This window comes from Pipistrellus kuhlii, unplaced genomic scaffold (genome assembly GCF_014108245.1).
Source record: "Pipistrellus kuhlii isolate mPipKuh1 unplaced genomic scaffold, mPipKuh1.p scaffold_m20_p_1, whole genome shotgun sequence".
Lineage (NCBI taxonomy): Eukaryota > Metazoa > Chordata > Mammalia > Chiroptera > Vespertilionidae > Pipistrellus > Pipistrellus kuhlii.
Window position 1 is genome coordinate 49622368 of NW_023425404.1, and position 17784 is coordinate 49640151.

The 17784-nt window shown below is 52.2% G+C and overlaps 2 protein-coding genes across 15 annotated transcripts in view; one reads left to right on the top strand and one right to left on the bottom strand.

Moving 5' to 3' along the window:
* DUOX1 (dual oxidase 1) overlaps nt 1-6524 on the bottom strand; it is a 33801-nt gene extending 27277 nt beyond the window's left edge. For all 4 annotated transcript variants that reach the window (XM_036443214.2, XM_036443209.2, XM_036443218.2 and 1 more), the window contains exons 1-6: nt 6408-6524; nt 4337-4422; nt 1944-2027; nt 1594-1758; nt 638-825; nt 295-496 (exon numbers count right to left, since the gene is read on the bottom strand). In XM_036443214.2, the coding sequence (XP_036299107.1) occupies nt 295-496; nt 638-825; nt 1594-1758; nt 1944-2027; nt 4337-4394 (697 nt within the window). In that variant the 5' untranslated portion in view covers nt 4395-4422; nt 6408-6524. The remainder of the gene's footprint in view (nt 1-294; nt 497-637; nt 826-1593; nt 1759-1943; nt 2028-4336; nt 4423-6407) is intronic.
* A 94-nt stretch (nt 6525-6618) lies between these two features.
* DUOXA1 (dual oxidase maturation factor 1) lies at nt 6619-17661 on the top strand. Of its 11 annotated transcripts, none has more exons than XM_036443482.2 (8): nt 6622-7026; nt 7310-7447; nt 13750-13926; nt 14248-14305; nt 14985-15119; nt 15357-15570; nt 15831-16048; nt 16798-17661. In XM_036443482.2, exons 3-8 carry the CDS (start codon nt 13780-13782, stop codon nt 17052-17054), a joined length of 1029 nt encoding a protein of 342 aa, XP_036299375.1. In that variant the 5' UTR covers nt 6622-7026; nt 7310-7447; nt 13750-13779; the 3' UTR covers nt 17055-17661. The 11 variants fall into 11 exon arrangements, with proteins under 11 accessions (XP_045438926.1, XP_036299350.1, XP_045438929.1 ...); XM_036443449.2 differs by having other exon boundaries at nt 7324-7427; XM_036443472.2 differs by having other exon boundaries at nt 6623-7026; nt 7310-7427.
* The last annotated feature ends 123 nt before the right edge of the window (nt 17662-17784 follow it).

The following is a 17784-nucleotide window of genomic DNA, read 5'->3' on the forward strand; positions in this document are numbered from 1 at the left end:
CCGGGACCGGACCGGGAGGGAGAGGGCGGCGGTGTGACCCAGGGGAGCAGGGGGAGAGGGCGGCGGTGTGACCCAGGGGAGCAGGGGGAGAGGGCGGCGGTGTGACCCAGGAAGCAGGGGGAGAGGGCGGCGGTGTGACCCAGGGGAGCAGGGGGAGAGGGCGGCGGTGTGACCCAGGGGAGCAGGGGGAGAGGGCGGCGGTGTGGCCCAGGGGAGCAGGGGGAGAGGGCGGCGGTGTGGCCCAGGGGAGCGCCCCGCGCCCCAGCCCGCCCTCCTCCCCGGCCCGCTCCTCACCGAGCAGCCCCCGCGGCCCGCGCTGGCCCGTGGCGGGGTCGGGCGCGCTCCACATGAGCAGCGGCTCCTGCGCGCCCCGCGGGAAGGCGGGGTCGGGCCCCGCCGCCAGCTGCCCCCCGGAGAAGCTGCGCAGCGCGTCGCTCCAGGAGTGCGAGGAGCCATAGATGGCGCTGCCGTCCAGCCAGCCCGTCACCTCGTTGGTCTGGCGGGTCAGCAAGGGGGCGGTTGAGGCGGGAAAGGGGTGCTGGGGGGCGAGGCCAGGGCCAGGCGGTGTCCGGGGGTGAGGGGGGCTCCCCCCACCTGCCTGGGATGCAGCTCCCGCCCGCCCTCTGCCCGGCCTCACCAGGTCCCGGGGGCTGCTGGGGCTCTGTCCGGTCTTGGGGTCCCAGCGGCTCCTCTGGAAGGGCAGCACCACGTCCCCGCGCCGGTGGGGGTCGAACACGGGGTCTCCCGGTGGGACTCGGATGTTGAGGAACTCAGCGGGGCAGCCGGGCCGCTCTGTGCTCACCAGGTCCGAGAGCACGTGGTAGCCTGGCCACACAGGGGAGGGGCGCTGGGGCCGGAGAAGCCCACTGTCCTTCCTCCACCAGGTAGCTGGTTCCCCCACCCCCAGCCCCAGGTTGCAAAGGACTCCACAGCCATTATGGGCAAGGCCCAGCCTTGACCTCACCCATCCCTTCCCAATGCTGCGTTACACCCTTGTCCAAACTGTTTTCCTTGGCAGTTTGGCCTTCTCCTTGGTAACTGGGAGGTGCCCAGTGAGTGTGCCTGGGCAGCGTGGGTTCCAACACATTGCTGGGAGCAGCCTGCCCAGAGGGCCCGCCAGCCCCGGTGGCATGGTGGACACTGAGAAGCAGGTGTGGGCATTTTTAATAACCAGCAGGAGCCTGGCATTCCTGCCGTGAGCCAACAAACAAACCGGTCACTAGGCCCTAGCAACCCCATTTCCACACCTGCCAGCCCTCCTGCCAGGCAAAGAACCCTGCCCTGAGCCTGTCTTAGGAGCCACAGAGGCAGAGAGTGAGAAGAGCATCCCTCCCCGGTCCCCACCGGATTATTTTCATGTTCCTGCTTCTACCCCATCAACAGCTCAACCTGGGGCACATGTATTCCTCTTGTAACCAGACTCCATCCCTCGGCTCCCATCCCTACCCCATCTCATTGCCTGCCCCTCCATCTCTCTCCCCTGGCTCTCTGGCCCTCCAACACTCCTCTCCCTCATTCTCTGAGTCCCCCCTCAGACATAAAGGTGTCTAGCTGACCCCCCGGCCTCTACGACCTACAGGTCGGGGCCCTTACCGAAGAAGACGCCCAGCACTGTGCGGTTCTGCAGGGAGGCCTGCCCAGCAGGGCCCCTCGTGGCCGTGTTGCTGACGTCTCGGGGATTAGGCAGGTGGGGTTCTCCCAGGGGCTGGTACACGCCGTCTGCATAGGTGGCCGGGACCAGGCGCCGCAGCCGAGAGCCTGGAATGGGATGGGTAGGGACAAGGAGCAACCCTCAGGGGGGTTCCCTCAGCTCCTCTCTCCCAGGCTTCCTCCACACCACAGATCTTAAAGCCTAAGCCTTTGCTGGTGCCTGCCAGCCCTTGCCCCTAAGCGGTGGGTACCATCCTCACCCTGGGCTCTGTACCCGCTTGACTCTCACTTACCTTTGCTGCCCCATCTGTGCTCTTTGAGGTTGTTGTACCATCCATCAAATCGCTGCACCTCCCAGGAAATGGGGTTCTGAGCTCCTGTGTGAGGGTGGAGGGAAGAGGCAGCTGGGCAAGTCAGCACATGAGAGGATGGGCAGGCCTGCAGAATCTGCATCCTGTGAGCCTGCCACTTGGGTCAGCAGAAAGTGGACACCCAGCACAGATGTGGGAGGCAGGGAAGGGTACAGAGGGAGACAATGAGAGCAAAGTGATGTTCAAATTCAAGCCCAGTCTTTAAGCTGTGTGTGCGTGGGAGGGCGGGAGGATCAGATATGGCAGGGAGCACTTCAGGATCGTAGCCAGGTAGCCATGTGCGGTGTGCTGACAAATGGCCTCAGAGAGAAAGAGGAAACAGAAGAACAGGGGCAATGGGGGGAGATGCAAGAGATTTTTACTGCTCTCACACCTCAACTCCTTGGGGACAGGGCGGGACAGCAGCCATTCCAAGCCTCAAGACATCACACAGAGCAAGAGCTAGCCATCCCCAAACAGCCAGACACCCCCAAAGAGCAAGCCACTCTTCCACCCAGGAAAGGACGTGTCATTCTCTGATCCATCCCCAGGCAGCGGCAGTGTGGAGAGGGGTTTGGTCCTCTCCTGCTGGGCAGAGTCCAGGGCCAGGATGTGGGCCGCAGAGCTGTGGTTTAGATTCTTTTTCCAGTTTCTTGAGTGGGATCAGGGACTGATAGTCAAGTGGATAACCTCGCCCCCTTCTCTTTGGGGGTCAATATGTTCCCCATATAACTCCTTTTCTTGACCCTATCTGCTCCAAAATCTAGGGTTTGGGAGGGAGTACTCAGCTGCTGAGGGAAGGATCCAAAATCAGAAATATAGCAGGGGTCCTTCTGGCCAATAGATCAGATGACCAGCCAGATTGCTTTCCCCAAACCAGGAGGCCATAGGGCTGAGTCTCCCCCTCTCCTCAACTCGGAGAGCAGAGCAAGAAACGGACTCTCATTAGCCAGAGGGAGACCTTGTCCTCAGATTGTCTCCCCACTCAGACCAAGGACAGGATCTCAGAGCTACTCTCCTGCCCCATAGTTGACACACACATGTACACCCAAGGTGGTCAGAGAGGAAAAACGACTCAGGCCCTGATATGTGAGCAAAGAACTGAGGAGGAGTGACTCCAAAATTTGTCACTTTGGCATGTGGATTATTTTGAACTAAAGGCAATCAAGATATTGCAAACTCAAGAAAAAAAGCTACTTTTTTCTCAACCACCTAAAAAATATCAGGTAGAGGGCATGGCCCAGAAAGAGGGTTCATACCAGAGATTACTTTTGATCTGGATAGCAGGGAAAACATCTGCTCTTCCTATTGTCTTATGAATTTCCCTTCTCCCCGTTGATGCCCCAGGCCCCCATCCCATACCTCAGCTTAGGATGGTAACGAAGCCAAAGAATCAAGAAGGAATGAAGGGGAAATTTTTCCATCTCTGCAGAACCCAACTAAGGATCAGGACTTGGGGCAGAAATAGGGCAGCCACATACATTCTGTCTCTAAAATAAAATAAACTGTGGCAGAACAAGGGATGGGGGCTGTTGGGGAGGGCATGGGAGAGAATGCCTCTTGGTTATTAGAGGCAAGAGAAAAGGAAAATCTAAGGCCAAGGCATAAATAAGGCTGGAAGAAATGCAAATGTGAGCAGCTCTGGCAAGGGAGAAGCTGCAGGGGCTGGCTCACCACCCTATGCCACCAGCCAGGACAGATCATGTCACAGATTTTCTTTGCTCCCTGTTCTTGCATCCCACTCTTGATGACCAGAGACTTGCTCTTTTAGCCTAATTTGTGGCACCTTAAGCCCACTTCCCTCCTCAGAGACCCAGACTGTAGGAAATTGCCTCAGATTCTAGTAAGAGACTATCCAAAGCCAAAGGTAACAAGATGAAACTCTTGTGGATTTTTTCGCCCTAATCATATTGTTTTAGAACATTGGTGACTTCCCTTTGAGGAAGTCAGCATTCAGTTCAATCTGACCCCAAGATCCTTTATTTTCTTCTGTGTCTAATCCATCTTTTTCTATTTGGGGTCAGGGGTGGAGGCCATAGGGCTGGGTCTCCCCCTCTCCTCACTCAGAGAACAGAGCAAAGAAAGGGACTCTCATTAGCCAAAGGGACACCCCCTCAGGCTAAGGCAGGACCTCAGAGCTACTGTCCCTGGTCCATACTTGCCATGAAAGTATGAGAGGCACAATCACCAAGCTGGAGATGAGCACTACAAGCTACTGTTAGCTAGCGGGGAGTAGGGCTAGAAATGAATGTGATACAGCCTCTGTCCTTGGAGAAGCCCAGAAGACGCTGGGTTCCTCTGCGCCTAGCCATGATTCTCCTCCAATCTGTACTCACCAGTGGGTATCCATGGCCCAACCAGGAGTGTCCACGCCAGAGCCAGGCAGAAGCCCATGATGAAAATGGAGACCCTATAAAAAGACAGAGTATAGAGAGAATGGACCCCAGCAATTAGGAGAGTTGGGCCAGGGCCTTGGCAGAGCGTTGGCATGAATCCAGGCATGGGGCTAGGTCAAGGTCACAGTAAATAGCACAGAGCAGGAGGCTCCCTCCCTCCCAAGAATCTTTCACTCATTCACAAATTACTTGATGAACACCCTGTGTGTGCTGGGAATGGGCCTAGGCCCTGGAAATTAAGTGATGAACAGAGCAAGCAGAAACCCTCACATTCCTGGACTTTGCTGCCCAAGAGTAAGTGGAAAGCCTTGTTTACTGCAGTGTGGTTCTGGGACACAGCATGGTGCCACTGCCAGTCCACTGTGTGGGTCTTAGATCACTTATCTGATCTGGACCTTGGTTTCCTCTTCCAGTTATGGGAGCAAACATGTCTGAACTGTCTACCTCCTCGCATGGCTTTGGGACTCAAATGTGAGATTAAAAAGTGGCAGTGTTATGTAACTGTAATATATAAAGTGTGGGCTGGAGCTTGGCTCCTCTGAGTCAACTCAAAGGGGTTCCTGTGTTTAATGCCAACTTCCTGCTCACGCTCCCCAGGCCAATAAATCACGTAGGGACAGCAGGGAGCCAGAGGCATCAGGGGACTCAGGTTGGGACTTCTGAGTGGCACAGGGAATGCCCAACGCCGGTGAAGACTTCCGAAAGGCAATATGGAGGTTGGGGTGGAGTGGGGCCAGGGAGCTATCTAGTGGAGGAAGGTGGGAGCTCATAGAAAGCCTCATCTCCAGCCAAACCCTCAGGGCTCCGGAATAGGTTGTCTAGTCACAGAGGAGGGAACCCAGAGGATGACCTCACCCCCACTGGCCATCTCGCATCAAAGAAATGAGCTCAGCATCGACCTATGAACAAGGAGGTCATGGTTCAATTCCTGGCCAAGACATATGCCTGAGTTGTGGGCTCGAACCCCAGTGTGGGGCATGCAGGAGACAGCCAACCAATGATTCTCTCTCATCATTGATGTTTCTAACTCTCTCTCTGAAATCAATAAAAATAAGAAAAAAGAAAGAAATGAAAACAATGTAGGCCCTGTCATAATTCAAAAGCTTAGTGTTCTATCCACTCCATCCCAGAGACCATCTAGATACCAGCCTTAGGCAGTTTGTGAAGAAATCGAAGGGCTCTGGATGGCTGAAGCCATAAGGCTGGACATGCTGAAGTGCCCACAGTGTTCCTTCCCTGATCTAGAATGCCCTGCCTCTTCTCTCCTACCACTCTGACTTCTGGATCCTTGTTCTGACACCAATGGACCACTCAGTCCACAAAAGCATGCAGCGAGCCTTCAGGCCACGCTGTGGGAACCACCTGAAGGAGAAGGTGGACAAGCAATAAGCACCCCCTGTGGGTGGGTAGCCACGAGGACTTCACCCAGCACATTGGTTCCCTAACTTTTTACCAGCCTCGAAAGGAAGGCACGGCCTCAGGAAAGGGCCGTGAAGCAAGAGAATACAGGCCTGCCTCCTTCCTGACCCACATGGCAACTTTTCCAGCCATGAAGTCCTACAGCTGCGACTCCGGAGTGGGGAAAGAGGCGCCAAGGTCCTAGGGAGGCCAGCTTGGTCCCAAGGGAGGACCGTAGAGGAAAGCCTGATCTCTAAAAGTCCCCATTTCCCTCCCTGGCATGATGTGTTGCTGCCAGGAAGAGCTCGGAGAGATTCCCGGACGCCCAAGCAAACCAGGTCATCCAGCATTCCCAGACCGCAAAGCATCTAGACTCCCCAAACCTTGGGGGGTGGAGGATAGGCCCTAACGGGACCCACTGTAACCTCAGGCTAAGAACGGAGGCGCCGCAGGAGGGTCAGGCTGAATTCCCCTTCCCTCAAAAAATGCGGTGGCGGCGCTGGGGCACACTCTGCCGCTAGAGCTCCCTCCGCTCCCCCCGCCCCCCTCGCTTCCCTGTCCCTTTCCTCCCAGCGTCAGATCCGCAGGCCCCAGCAGCCCCTCCGGAATCTGACCTGCGGTTGCGGAGTCCCCCACCTCGGGGACTGCGGCTTGGCTCCCGCCTGGCTCCAAGTTGGGCCCGGGACGCCGGCTCTCCTCCAGCTCCCTCTCCAATTCTGCGCCAGGACGGGCTGGGGCGGGGCGGGGCGGGGGGTGGGGTGGGGGTGGAGAGAGGAGACGGCGGCGCACCCCAGATCCGAGCCAGGGCGGGGCGAAGTGGGGGGGGGGGCGGATAGAAGCCGGCGCACTGGGGACCCGCGAGGTGCTCCGTGGAGACCCGGGAGCGCAAGGTGAGACGCCACGTGCTCGCAGGACCCAAGTGGAGGGAAAGCTCGCGTCCGTGGCTGGGGCTCAGCGAGCGTGGCCACGTGGAGAGCGAAAAGGGCAGGTCGGCTTCCATGGGTCAGCTGAGGCTGGGAGTGGGAGACCAGAAAGGGTGCGGGGGCACGGAGAGGCGCTCCTTACATCCTCTCCGCGCCGTTGGTTCTGGGCGCTAAGATCTGGCCAGGCGTCCCAGCAAGACGCCCATCCTCAGATCCTGTTGGAGACGGTGATGACCACCCCGCCAGCCCCGAGGAGTTCCCGTGAGCTCTCGGAGGTCTCCAGCGCCCGCCCCCGGACTGCACCGCTCGGTTAGTGCTGGAGCTGCCGGGTGCCGAGCATGGGGGGAGGAGACAGAGGAGTCTGACGGGTGGCTGCGGAGGGGCACTGCCCCTCCTCTGTGCCAGGCTGGTGTGGGGCAGCGCCGCGGAGCCTGGGCTGCAGTCTGAGAAGGTCGAGGGTGACTTCAAATAAGAGGTGGAGAAGCCTCCGGGGACCCGGTTTGTCCGGTCAGAGCCTGGTCCTTAAGCGACGAGAAAAGTGGGGGATGAAAGGGAGCCCCGCGGAGAGAAAGGGCCCGCGCTTTCTTGACAGAACGTCCGGACCAGGTCCCCTAATTCCACCCCGGAGAGCGGAACATCGCGTGTGGGGTTCCATAGGAGGAGGCCAGCCGCGCAAGCTGCCACGCACGCATTGTCTGGAAGAGGCGAAGGTGGGGAACCCCGGTACCGTGTGAGTGGCGGGGATGTAGCTGCTGGAGCTGGTGCAGTCCCCGTGCGTCTTGGAGGGGGGCTTGAATGAAGTGCCGCCCTCGCCCGGGCCCCTAGGGGCGCACTTTTGGTGCCCAACCGGATCAAAACCAGATTTTCAAAGAAAAAGTTTGGTTAAGAAACTAAAAGGAAGCAAGAAAAATCTTGTGAGGCCATAAATGCCACAAGACTTACAGACATCCAGTCCTTATCCTGGCTTAGCTAAAGTCTGGGTAGTTTGGTTTGTATGATTCAGTACCCCTGGGCCCTTACTACCTCAGTCCTTACTGGAAATCCTTATCTCAACCTCCTTTTCAGATCTTGTTCTGATTCTCCATTTAATCTTTCCTTTAGTGCAACAACGCACGTACACATGCCCACACACGTTCCTGAAGAAGAGAGGCGGGGACAGGAGTTTCTGACAGGGTCTCCTTAGCCAGGACTGTAAACTTTTAAAAACTATATTTTATTGATTTCTTACAGAGAGGAAGGGAGAGGGATAGAGAGCTATAAACATCGATGAGAGGGAATCATCAACCAGCTTCCTCTTGCACACCCCCTACTGGGGATGTGCCTGCAACCAAGGTACATGCCCTTGACCGGGATTGAACCTGGGACCTTTCAGTCTGCAGGCCAACGCTCTATCCGCTCTATCCACCGAGCCAAACCGGTTTTGGCAGGGCGGTAAACTTTTAATGGGGTCAACCCCAACCAGAGAAATAAGCCATCAATCACATTATAGTAGCTGTGTATCACCAATGAGAGTTCTTGGCAACTCCAGATATGTGACCAATTCTTTATTTGTAGAGAGAATTAATAGTCCTTACTCTATGGGTTCCAGAGATGGGGGAGGTGGCAGGAGACTCAGGAAGAAATTCCTGTCAAGCTCTAAGACAGGCTACAGAGCAGTAAGAAAGCATCTAAGAACTTTGAATGCTGGGGACTATAGCTTGTAGTAGGATAAGTTTTCCTAAAAATTGAAACTATTTCTTGCTGGCCCCTCATCCATACATGGGAGTCTCTTTTCATCCTAAGGTAGGTAGGATGTGTCTGGAATACAACTTAGTATGAGAAATGCTTCAATATTTTAAGGAACCTCAGAAAGGGAAAAGGTGTTACTCATCTTTCCAGATCAAGTAATAAAGGAGGACCTCAAAGTGTGAGGATTGGTCTGCCCCAGTGAAAAAGTACCCCAGTTTTGTTACAGGGGTGTCTGGTGCAGGGGTTTGGTGTCTAGATGTCTGTTACTGAGAACTTCTTCCTTGTTGTGCCTGTCTACTGTTTATATGAATGTATAGTTGTATATCTGATTGTTCCTAGTATTTATTAATAACAATATACACTGAATGACCAGATTATTATGATCTCTGAATGCATAATAATCTGACCACTCAATATGTGTGTGTGTATACATGTCTGGTACATGAATTCGTATGCATGGGTGGGGTCTGGCCAGCCTGGCCAGGGGGAAGGGACATGGGTGGTTGGTTGGCCTGCCTCCTGGTTGAACTTCTGGTCAAGGGGACAATTTACATATTATCCTTTTATTATATAGGATATACCCTGAGTGGCCAGATCATTATGCATTCAGAGATTATAATAATCTGGCCACCCAGTGTACATTATGTTTATATACCAATCATGGTGGTGAGCTCAGGGAGAAGTGGGGTAAGTGAAGACTGACATGAGATTTTTTTTTTAAAATATATTTTATTGATTTTTCACAGAGAGGAAGAGAGAGGGATAGAGAGTTAGAAACATCGATGAGAGAGAATCATCGATCAGCTGCCTCTTGCACACCCCCTACTGGGGATGTGCCCGCAACCAAGGTACATGCCCTTGCCCGGAATCGAACCCGGACCCTTCAGTCCGCAGGCCGACGCTCTATCCACTGAGCCAAACCGGTCCCGGCATGACATGAGATTTTTATCAAATTAGAAGAAATTCTACTTCCAGACCTTCTTGGCAAATCTGGGAGGAAGGTGTTCCAAGGGAAATTATAAGCTTCATAGGAAAAGCAGGATTGCTGGATGTGGGGACTTTTCATTTTAGTCCCACCTTTTCATGCAGGAGAGGCCTGCTAGCTAAATAATGAAAATCAAATAAAGATCAGGATCATGAAAAATTAACTTTAAAAACTAGGCAATGTTGCCTGGCCAGCATGGCTCAGTGGTTGAATGTTGACCTATGAACGAGGAAGTCATGGTTCAGTTTTCTGTCAGGGCACATGCCTGGGTTGTGGGCTTGATCCACAGTGTGGGGCATATAGGAGGCAGCTGATCAATGATTCACTCTCATCTTTGATATTTCTGTCTCTCTCCCTCTCCCTCTTCCTTCCTCTCTGAAATCAATTAAAATATTTTAAAAAATAAAATAAATATCCCTATCACATATTTTACAAAATAATTTAATCCACAAATTCTGTTACTCATGTTCAGTTAGAATTCAAATGTCTGTTTCAGATTCAATTAAAAATGAACATTCATGGTTTAGACTCTCCATTGGGAGAGACTCTCTGAAAATTTTGTGAAAGCATTAAAAATTGACATGTTTAGTCAAATCCCTTCCTGCCTAGTCCTTAGCCCTATATTGGTGAGAACTCAAATTAATGTTAATGACAATGAGGGAATATAGCGCCCTCTTGTGTTCCAACAGAAGATGCTGCCTGCACAGGGAGGAACCAGTTCATAATATTCATTCATTTGATCCACAGACTGATTAGTACTAGTATATGCTATGTTCAGGAGTTGCAAAGATGGAATAAGGATATTCAAAGCTAAAAGAGAGGGATATGTTCAAACAGACTATATGTTGATTTTGGGATCATGGACGGAGGTGTGTTCAAAATGCAATCAGAACCTTAGAGGTAGGAACATCCACATACCGGTAGACTTGACAGCATCCTTCACAGAGGAGTTAACACAAGCTGAGACTTGAAAAGGGAAAAGGAGTTTGCCAAGAAGGTAAGAGCATTCCAAGCGGAGGAAATAGCACGTACAAGGCACGAAGGCTTGAAAGAGCATGTCAGATTCCGAGGAAGACCAATGGCTCAGCGTGGCTGGAGATTAGGCTGAATGAAAGATGGAGATGGAAGGGTAGGTGGGACCAGAATACAAAGGACTTTCCATGTGATAGTGAGATTAGATTTTACCCAGAGCAAAAAAATTGAAATAATTATATTTGCTTGTTAGAAATATCGTTCTGGCACCAGGCAAGATAGGATGAGGCTGAATTAGGGCAAAGGCAGTGGGGAAGGAAATGCATGGATGGTTTCAATAAATATTTAAGAAGTAAGATATTCCATGTCTCTCTTTTATTTGATCAATGGAGTGATGACCAAAAAGATTTAAAAAAAATAAAAGCAAAATAGAGACAGTGAATTCAGTTTTTGGACCTGTTAAATTTGAGGCACCCATGGAATATCCAAGTGAAAAAGCCCATGGGGTAATTATCTCTGTTGTGTTTGGAGCCCAAATAAGAGGTCTACTTAGAAACATAGATTTGAGAAGCATAAGCTATGAGGAAGGTGGTGGTGAAGGCAGGGTGGGTTGGTGTCAGAGCCCAGAAGAAAAAGAGATACTCATTCCCCTGGGATGGGAGAGTTGACAAGTTAAGAAAATACCCAGCCCAGAAGGAAAAGGGAAGTCTGGGGGCTATAATGTTTGTAGGAGAATCACAGCATTTAGAGCTAGAAGCTCATCATATCTAATCGTAGATGAAGAAACAAAGGACTGGGGAAGTTGTCGCTGGCCTTCCTAATGTTAAATTGTTCATCAAAGAACTGGAACCAGACCCAGAACTGATTCCAGCCCAGTTCTCTCCAAAAAGGATTGGAGATAAATGAAATGATAGAATGTCATCTCCTTCCCAAAATGGTAGCTTCCATGTATTGATATTCTGTTCCAGGTACTATTCTTAGTACTTTACATACACAGTCTCATTTTATATCCATAATGACCCTATGATATAAACATTATTATCACCCCCCACCTATATAATAAAAGGCTAATATGCAAATTGTCCCCATGGGCGGGAGTTCTACCAACCAATTTGATCTGACTGGGAATTAGACATGTGTTGACCACCAGGGGATGGCATGGAACATGGTGGGCATCATTGATGCAGCACTGGCAGCAGTCAGCAGTGGAGGCACTATCATCCCCAATGGGCACCAATGGGCCCTGATGAGATCGAGACAGCGACTGATGGCGGGAGGGAGTGGGGAGGACCTGGCGAGCTGTGAGGCAGGTCAAGATAGGTGTGAGCAAGGTGGGGGCAGCGGTGATCACCCTGCTGGTCACCCCACAGATCAGCCCTGATTGCCTTCCAGGCCTAGGTACCCTACCTGTGCATGAATTTTGTACACTGGGTCTCTATATTTATATAAAAGCCTATGCCACCATTCCACTGTTTGACTGGTAGCTATGATGGAAACATTGAGCAGACTGATGAATCTCAGAGGGAAGGGGGAGGTGAGAGGGAAGAGATTAATCTAAGATATTATATGCATACTAGAGTTCCAGAGCACAGATTTGTGCACTGATGGGGTCCCAACAGTCCCCCAGGGGTCCTGGGTTGCAAGAGGGTGCAGGCCAGGCCGAGGAACCCTTTGGTGCACAAATCCATGCACTGGGCTTCTAGTTTTTAAATAAAACTCTCTGTAGAGGTCAAGTAACTTATAAGAGTCAGAGGTGGAAATCAAACATAGAGCTATTACACTTAACCCCAAAGCTTGTTTTTTCACTCTCATCCTTTATAGTAAAGAGGTAATATGCAAATGGTTGTCGCGCCCTCACACCATCAGACTGGGGAGAAAGGAATGGGGACCAGCCTGGCTGCAGCCTGGGACAGAGACAAGCTGCCTGCCCCGTAGTCCGAGTGCCTGCAGCCGCAGCCCGGGTCAAGCTGGCCCAGGTCCTGGGTGCCTGCAGCCAGCCAGAGGGAGGGAAACCTGGGTCCTGGGTGTCTGCAATCACCTAGAGGAGGGAATCCTGAGTCCCAGATGGGGGATGAGGCAGAGGTGGTTAGGGGTGATCAGGCAGGCAGGTAGGCAGGCAAGCAGTTAGGAGCCAGCGGTCCCAGATTGTGAGAGGCAGTCAGACATCCCCTGAGAGATGCCAGATTGGAGAGGGTGCAGGCCAGGCTGAAGGATTCTCCCTCCCTTCATCCCGCCCCCCCTCTCCATGCATGAATTTCATGCACCAGTACTCTAATCAGACTATAAAGCATGGAGCCTTCTGTGCAAACCAAGATCCCAGTATAGATCACACTCAGGGAAATGAGCAGAGCTGGAATCATTGATTGTAAAATGTACTTTATTCTCACATTTTGACATCTCTGAAATTGAGGTGTATCTTACCAACAATGGCTGTCATGGTTTTATTTGTAGTTTCTTTCTTTTTCATAAAGTAATGGTGTGTCTTGTAATCCATTCTGTCTGGATTTAATAAAACACACTATTTGTCTGAAAAGGGATAAATTAGAGTAAATCTAGCTCTGAGATCAGGGGACAGGCAGAGAAGAGCTGAGCCAGAGTTTGAGCTGAAACAAGGCCTGGAAATTTAAGTCAAGAAGGAAGACTGCGGTTGATGATGTGTGCAGTAAAAGGACATCTGGCCTCTGGCCCTGGCACCATGCCTGTGGGTGGCAGGTATTTCTTCAGTGCTTATTGAGGTGAATTCAATTCAGCTCAATTGTCCTGGAGTAGTCAGAGCTGGAGCCAGATACTTGAGAAAGCTGACAGACTGGTGTGGGCAGTGCCAGGTCTGGAAATCAGCCCTCTGATAATATAGTTGGATCATATATTTAGCAGAGCTGTCTGACCTTTGTTCCTTTGGGGACTGAGGAGGAAAACCAAAATTTGTGTCATCTGTACTATCTTTCACCCTTATGCTTTCGCTTGATAGTAAATATAGCTCTTTTTATGTTCTGTGGTATGTCTGGAGGCCTGGAGGGAGATAACAAACAAAGAAAAAGGACTGTGTCTCTTAAGATAGTGCCAAAGGAAGCAGAGAAGCCTCCAGGGGGTGGCAGCACTGATTTAGGGGCCTGGAGATTAGGAAGGGAACATGGAACCACAGAGACTTATTGCCGAGACCTTCATCCTTTCACAGCCAGAACATGGGGGGTGGGGGCCTGAGGGGCAGTGGAATGGCGGTAACAGTGGAGCCTGGTGAGCTCCAGAGAAGAGGAGCCTGATCTGGTTTATTCTTGGCTGTATCTCCAGCACCAAGAACAGTGCCTGGCACACAGGGCACTCAGTAAACATCTATCCTTGTTGTACAGCATCTGCCTTCCCTGCACAACCCCACCAAAATGGCTGCTTTTGGACACACATTCCCCTTCTATCCTGGCCCCAAGCCAACCTTCCCAATGGACACCACCTTGGCCATCATCATCACCATCTTTCTTACTGCACTTGTCACTTTCATCATCATCCTGCCTGGCATTCGGGGCAAAATGGTAAGAAACAAACCCAGCCCTGGGGTCCAGGGCCCCAGAGACACCTTGGCCTGTAGGTGAGGGGGCCATACTCTCTCACTATAAATAACTAGACTCAGGAAACAGGCGTCAGTCCTGAGAAAGCAACTCCCCCGCCCCAACGTCCCCTACACCCACCTCCACCCAGCAGAGAGCTCCCCCACTCACTGATTCAACAGATGATTATGTGCCTGCCAGGCACTCTGACCTCCATCCACCGAGTAATCCCAAGGCTGGAAAGAGGAAGGGTGGACTTGGGAGAGGGTACTCCTTCCTAAACCCACCCACCCTGTTATGGCTCAGAGGCTGTTCTGGCTGTTCCGGGTGGTGACCAGCTTGTTCATCGGGGCTGTGCTCCTGGGTGAGTGTGAAGCACAGCTGCCTCAGGCAGTGCCTCTGTCCCATCTGGTTCCCTCAGCCTCTGGTCTGGTGTCTCCGTGTTCCCTCAGGGCAGCCTCTGCCTCAAGGTGGTCTTCCACACCCTGTCCACATGCGTCCCTCACTGTGGCATGTCCCCTCACTTTTACCCCTGCTTAGAGGGGTGTGGGCCCTGGGAAACCATGCTGGACCCACCTCTCCAACCTTCATAACATTTTTATTCAGAGGAAAGCAGATCAAAATGAATGTCTGTGGGGGAAAAGGCCTTTGGATACTGGAGGGAGGGAATGGAAGGGGGAGGACCGCTTGCTTTGCTTTGACAATTAGGCAAGTAGAAGAGATGAAGTCCCAAAGCTGAAGCTGTGTTTGCCCGACATGGTTTATTACATTAATGTTTTCCTCCCTCAGCTGCTTGAGTTTCTCTCTCTAAACAGGAAGAGAAAGGGAAGGAGGGATAAGAGGAGCACCACCAAGGGAAATCTAGGATTTATCTCACACATTATTGGCAAACCAACCATGAGCCAGACCCTAGGCCAGTTAATGGATATATGATACAATTATGAGCAAAACAGGCAAGGTCCCCTGGTGGTTCTCCCTTTAACTCTAACTCAGCAATGCCCGGAACTCCCTGAGTTCCCATATGTCCAACTCCCCAACCCCAGCTGTGAATTTCAGTTCTGAGTGGTCTGTGGGCCAGGTCAGCACCAACACTTCCTACAAGGCCTTCAGTTCCCAGTGGATCAGCGCTGATGTGGGGCTCCATGTTGGGCTGGGAGGCGTCAACATCACCCTCACAGGTGAGGAAGGGCTGTGCCGGGGAGGGAGGGGAAAGCTCTGCTCGGGGTCTTTGGGCTCTAGTTTGGTGTGGTCTAAAGAGCAAGATACGGGGATGGTAGGAAGGGAAATTCCCCGGCCTTGGAAGCTGCCTTCTCTTCATTGAGACCAGCTCCTGTCCCTCTGCCCATTGTGGTGAGCCCCTTACCCCGGCAAATGCCCCTTGGGTCCCTGCTGAGCACAGCTGCCCCATTTCCCAGGGACCCCAGTGCAGCAGCTGAATGAGACTATCAATTACAACGAGGAGTTCACCTGGCGCCTAGGGGCGAGGTATGCTGAGGAGTATGCAAGAGCGCTGGAGAAGGGACTGCCGGATCCTGTGCTCTACCTGGCTGAGAAGTTCACCCCGACCAGTCCATGTGGCCTGCATGGCCAGTACCGCCTGGCGGGACACTACACCTCGGCTATTCTGTGGTGAGGGTGGGATGGAGGCCCTATTGCTCTAGACCCAGGAACAGGGTTTCTAGCCATCTCCTCTCCATTTCCTCCCCCTCAACCCCTTTCCCCCACCTTATATTGCAATTCCTATGAGGAAGGTGGTACTCAGTTGGGAATCCCAAAGCAGAAATCCCTACCTCACATCGTTGGGGTATCCTTGGGTCCCTGAGCCTCCATCTGGAGCCCTCAAGGTAGAGGTGCCCAGGTCAGCCTTCACGGGGGTCCTGGTTCTCCAGGGTGGCATTCCTCTGCTGGCTGCTGGCCAACGTGATGCTGTCCATACCTGTGCTGGTGTACGGTTGCCACATGCTGCTTGCCACGGGCATCTTCCAGCTGTTGGGACTGATCTTTTTCTCCATGGCCACACCGCTCATCCCACCCTGTCCTCTGCGCATGGGCACTGCTGTGCTGCACTTCCACCGTGGACCTGCCTTCTGGATCACGCTGGCCACAGGTGAGGCTCAGCCCTGAAGACAGGCGCTGGAGAGCTCGGGGCCAAGGAGGGAGGATCAGGGACCATCGTGTTGGGGCAGGGGGAGGTTGAAGGTCTGGGGGCCAGGATGCCTTTCCCTTCTTGAAAGCCCCATTCCTCTTAAATCCCTCATCTCTGGGGTTTCTCTCCCCAGTTTCACGTCCCCTCTCTTTTTGTATATGCCTCCTCCCCCTCATCTTCTCTCTTTCACTGTCAAGTGCCTCAGCCCCTATCTTTTTGTCCAACTCTTTCCCAAATATTTTAATCTCATGTCCCCTCCCACTTCCCCCAAGCATTTTTCTTTGTGTTCCCCCATTCCTAGAACCCTTCTCTGTCTCTGTTTCACATAACCTTCAAGTGCCCTGCAGTTTTATAGTCCTCTGCTGCCCCACCCACTTTGTGTGTCCCTCCTGCCTTTAGCCTCCTCCTCATGCCCTGCCCTTCCTCAGGGTTTTGTCTTTTCAGATCCATATTCTCTCCTCTCCTCTCCTCTCCTCTCCTCTCCTCTCCTCTCCTCTCCTCTCCTCTCCTCTCCTCTCCTCTCCTCTCCTCGGATATAATTGAAAGCATTTGGCTTACAGTCCAAAACTCACAACCGCCTCTCTGAGCCCACATTGCCTTGAAGCCAGGAGGCCAGGCCTCCGTCAGAGTCGTTCTGATGCTCTTAGGAGAACATGTCCTTGGGAGGGTGCTGTCCTCCCTAAACAAGACACCTATTGCCTCCTTCCCAGGATTGCTTTGTGTGCTGCTGGGCCTGGCCATGGTGGTGGCCCACAGGACGAAGCCCCACAGACTGAAGGCTTTCTTCAATCAGAGTGCAGGGGAGAACCCTGGGCTGGAGTGGAATCCTGAAGAAGGGGGACTCCTGAGCCCCCGCTACCGGTCCACCGCTGAGAGTCCTGAGTCCCAGGACATTCCTCTGTCAGAGGCTTCCCCCCAGGCATGCTGTAAGGAGGAGCCACCCAGAATGACCGACCCTGCCCTATGAGGTTCCTATCCATGGTGGCCACCCAGACTTCCCACGTGATTCCAGACCTCCTGTGAGCCCCCCTAACCTCCCTCCAGAAGGGCCCATAGAATGGGTTGTATCAGCCCTCCAGCTCCGGTCTGTAGGTGGAGTCAAAAAAGGAGATTCTATCAATGTTGACAAAAGAATAGAAAGGACCTAAGGTGCTGAACAGATAGTGGAACTGCCCATAAACCTTGTCACCTGGTAAGACCAAATGTTTCCACACAACAACCCTGCCTTTTTTTTTTTTTAATGCTTTGCCTGTTCCAGATTCCATTTATTGAAACCTAGCATCACCCCCATAATGATATGGTGCAGGGCGCAGTTACGGTGTGATTCTGTGGTCCCTCTCATCCCTCTGCACCTGCACCTCTTTTTTTTTCTTTTTTTTTTCTTCCTGGGTCCTCTTTGTTCTTCCTTTACTTCCCCAGCTTGTGTGACCTCTTGGTACAATGAAAGAGACTTGGAGAGAGAGGAAACCAAACTTCATACCCTAGGCCTAATATTAACCAACTGTGCCACATTCTCTTTGAGTTTCAGTTCTCAATTTTGCTAAATAAAATTGTAAGACTTGCCAAGGACCTTTATAAAAATCCCAGGATTTACATTTTTATGCCTTGCTGACATCTACCTTGGACCTCAACACCATTCCATAGTGCAGTGTTTCCCAAACTTTTGACATATGTGTACCTCTTCTATAATTTTCATA